Raw genomic sequence first — 4378 nt, forward strand, 5'->3', positions numbered from 1 at the left:
CATTGGTCAATGTACTTCCCACTTTTACTGGGCAGACCAGATACATCAGATACATATTTTTAAAATGGGCTTTACAATGTATAGTTTTATCACCTGGCTTACAACTAAATATATTGTGAACATTTTCTCTTTTACCACTGTTAAAATAATTGCATAGTATGGAGAAATCATAAGGTATTAAGCACTCTTAATACATTGAGGGAATTTAGATATAATTTTTTTTCAAGGAAACTTTATTCTCTTTCCAAATCCTTGAGAAAAGAGGTGTCCTTGTCTTATACAGATTCCTACTGATGATAGAAACTTGCCCTTCAACTTAGCTTTTTAATCTGCTTCTCTGTACCCATCTGATCAATCAAGTAATGCATTTTATTTTCTCAAATCTCTCATTTGCTCCCACTTTTCTACCTAGTCTCCCAGTGATACACACACATTTCCATTACTTCAGCATCCTGTCTCTCACCTCTGATGTCTGCCCCCTCCCTTCTCCTTTGCTCCCCTTACAAATGCTTCCTTTCCTTTCCTTTTCAAGATACTATCTTTTTTTAAAATTAATTTATTTTATTTTGTTTATTTTTGGCTGCATTGGGTCTTCGTTGCGGTGCGCGGGCCTCTCATTGAGGTGGCTTCTCTTGTTGCAGAGCCCGGGCTCTAGGCGCGCGGACTTCAGTAGTTGTGGCACCTGGGCTCAGTAGTTGTGGCGCACAGGCTTAGTTGCTCTGCGGCATGTGGGATCTTCCAGGACCAGGGCTTGAACCCGTGTCGCCTGCATTGGCAGGCAGATTCTTAACCACTGCGCCACCAGGGAAGCCCTTAAGATACTGTCTTAATTGATTCTGATCACAACTCTATTCAATGCTTTATGCTCAGTTCCACATTGGGAGTAACCTTTAATAATCTGAAGATAGAATTCAATTGTTTAAAGGAAACTATTAATAAGCCCTGGTAGAGTTACATGTATCAAGAAACACAGGACTTGGGAACAAGATATGGCATTTTTTTTTTTTTTTAAAGTAGTGTTTTGGAGAGGGCAGGGAAGAGGAAAGTAGTTGGTACTTCAAGGAAATGTTAGGGACCATAGGGAAATCTAGTCACCATTTCAAGGCTACTAACAAATGATCATCTCTCAGTTGGGACATTGGAGAGACAGCCTTTAAAGGTCATGAAACCTGCATGGCAAATGCTGCACACAAATGTGGGTTAATAATAACTTTGTATAGCAAGGCAGATGCCAGGTAGCATAAGAGCACATGCAGACAGTGTTAATTCTGGAGTCCCGGAAGCTGTGAGGTGCTCATCCATCACATGGCCATCTGGAAGGTAGGGACACTTGGTCATTAAAGGAAATCCCTCTGGCACTCCATCCTGTTGCCCACACACGTGGCACATCTACACGAACCCAAAAGCAGTTAGGGCCCAAGATTTGATGAGTACAATGTGCTTATGGGATCAATAGTACCGATTATGTGCGATTAGACTCCCCCGAGAAAATATTTTGACAGACTGTTAACTTGATCTTCCCTGGATACATGCTCTCACACCTGGTAACCTATCCCAGCCGGTGACGCCTATAATTGCTGGCGTGTGGCAGAACTTGGTTAGGCTCTGATGCTAAGGAGACAGCACATTTTGCGTCCCGAGTTCCAGGGAGAAAATATGGTCCCCACCTATCCAGCCATTCCACCCACGCCTTCCAGTCTCCTATCCTGGGCCTGATACCCAATGCAAAAGGAAAAGACAATCCCTGCCTGGATTGGGGTCCCATCTTGTACTCAGTGAAGCATTTGTTTTCATTTTCAATTTGTTGAACATTTTCAATTTCTGACATCTGCAGGGTCAGAAGTAGGAGAGGCCTCTGAACTGAGTTGGCCCTAGAAATCTGGCTCAGGTTGGGGTAGGGAGCAAACCCTCTCCTCTTGTTCTCTTCTAGGTCCCTGCCCTTGTCATTGTTTTCCTCAAATCAGTAAAAATCAATGAGGTGAAAGAGTTATGAGACCAATCACCAGGGGGCGCCCTAGAGGGGCCTTTTAGGATCCCTGAAGAAGTTCCTAAGAAAGGAGAGTGGGGTCAATTCCTCTGGTGGAATTTAAGGGCAATAATTGGAGTTGGGTGCCCCCAACCCTGCTGTGGGGTGGGCACTAACTGAGCTGCCCCCCTAGAGCCTGTCTGGGTCTCCCTGCCCAAAGAAAGGAACGCCAGAGAGTGTCTCTTCGTGTTTAAGAGGCCAAGTCTTTTCTTGTTTATTTGCCTCTATAGAATTTCACATACTGTAGAACGTCAGATAGACTTGAAATAACTCTCCACCTGAAAGGCAGCACGACTGGCTACATATTGAGGAAGTAAATATCAAGGACACCAGGGCGACCATCCCATCTGGAGTCCTCGATGCTTTTACAAGCAGAGCTTTGGCTGCCAGTCTTCAGCAAGCCATGAGGTAAGAGGAGAGACCCTGTTAATTAAGTGTCCACAGGCAACTAACTAACCTGAGAGGGCAAAAGAGGCAACCCTCCACTTACCACAACCAGGTAGGAACGGCTGAGGAAAGCAGCGGAGCTGGCCGTGCCAGCATTTACACATGGAACACTTCCTGGGCAGCCAGGTGTCATGGAGCACAGACCCACAGTTCCTGAGGATGAACGGACATGCGGAGTTTAAATCCCCACCTCTCCTTCCCTCTCCTCTCCACCCCCAGCCCCTTTCAGTGGCTTACTGTTTGCGCATGTCATGCTCACAGTTCCGTCCATAGAAAGAGGGAGGGCAGGCACAAAAGGACCCCAGCATGCAGGTTCCCCCATTCAGACAGCAGGTTCTGTTTAGCTCCTTACCTGAAATGTAGGAAAGGGTGGCTGAGGGTGGAAGGACTGAAAAACTGAGTTCCCGTAAGCCAAGGTTAATATGGCGGTAAGGACTTAATTTCCCCAAAGTGTTGACAGATGTCTATAAACATTGTAAACCTCACAGAATAAGACTCTCCTTTTTAGTGTTCCTTTGGCTACCTGTGCTTTTGATCAGAGAAATCTTTTTTCACGCATAAGCCAGTGGTGGTACCTGGAGTCCCCAGCATGAAGTGGGATCAGGTGAGGGAAACTGCATTCTGCGGAGGTGAAGTACACAATGCCTGTCTGGCCCCCAGAATCAAAACCAGTCCAACTATTCATCTGCCCAGCTCCAGAATCAGGTGCCCACTCTCTTAGGTGAAAGAGGGTCTAAAAGATACTCAGGAAACATGTGAAGGACCAGGATAGCAATACCGCACTGTAGATCTAAGGCAGGTACGTCTTACTGTTCTGGATTCCCGTGGATGGTACAAACTGGGAAGGCCGATGACGAATTGCAGGCTCCTCCCGGGACTGAAGGCCATCGTCTCTGAAAGTCAGGTCTCCCTGTGACGGACGGGCAAGTTCACAGTGGCCCAATCCTGAATGACAAAATTAACTCCTTGCATCTCTATTTCAGGCCATGTGAAAATTGCTAGTGATCAAAAAAACAAAGTCTCTTACCAGTGACTAATCCCAGTTCAAATGCTCTGGAAAGGGCCAGGATCCAAATCACACTAGGAAGAGGAAATCAGACCTCCATTAGCAAAACAAAGCAAATAAAATCCCTTTGAGTTAACACCTGGGTCTTCTCATCACAGGACCACAGACCACTAGGGAGAAATCGTAGAGCACCACTTTCCTTTTTTTCTTTTCCTTTCTTTTAAAATGGCTGACTAATTCATGTAACAACACAAAGAAAGATGATGAGAATAAAGTCCACCTAATCTCCAACTCTTTCCAACATGTATTATTACTTCTTAGGCTCTGTCCTCATATGCACATAATTTTAAGTAGGTATAAATCTTTTATCTTCTATTTCACATGTTTTTTCTCCTGCACATAGTTTTCATATAGGAATTTTAAATGCCTGGATGACATGCTATGTAATTTATGAATCACATTTTACAAACTATTTCATTTAAACCAGTCATTTAAAAGATATTCAAGGTTTAAAAAAATTTCCCATTATTCTTAACGGTTCCCAAATATTGAAAACCTGCCTATACCTTTAACCTTCTCAGAAGCAGTTTCTTAATTTCGTTGTAATATTGACCTTTTCTCACAAAAGAGTAGGAAAACACTAGTCATTTCAGAGGCAGAGCCAATAACCTGTTTGAAGATGTTAAAAGCCAATAGCAAAGGTGGATGCAACTTTAAGTTCCAGGTCTTTTAGAAAAACAGCAGCACTGTTGGCAGCTCTTTAAGGTTTGAACGAGATGAAATCAAACAACAGAGAGGTGTAGGACATGTTTCCTAAGCTGGGAAACTAGTAATCAAAAGCTCACACTCAAGATTGGTTCATACCTGGAAGAAAAGCGCTCCATCTTTCTTTGGTCCAT

The 4378-nt window shown here is 43.9% G+C and overlaps 1 protein-coding gene across 1 annotated transcript; it reads right to left on the reverse strand.

Moving 5' to 3' along the window:
* Positions 1–1200: 1200 nt before the first annotated feature.
* On the reverse strand, positions 1201–4378 carry CRIPTO (cripto, EGF-CFC family member). Its single transcript, XM_007168851.1, has 6 exons — positions 4344–4378; positions 3501–3553; positions 3284–3418; positions 2711–2825; positions 2517–2626; positions 1201–1313 (listed from the first exon to the last, which is right to left on the reverse strand). Exons 1-6 carry the CDS (start codon positions 4376–4378, stop codon positions 1201–1203), a joined length of 561 nt encoding a protein of 186 aa, XP_007168913.1.

This window comes from Balaenoptera acutorostrata, chromosome 10, assembly GCF_949987535.1.
Source record: "Balaenoptera acutorostrata chromosome 10, mBalAcu1.1, whole genome shotgun sequence".
Lineage (NCBI taxonomy): Eukaryota > Metazoa > Chordata > Mammalia > Artiodactyla > Balaenopteridae > Balaenoptera > Balaenoptera acutorostrata.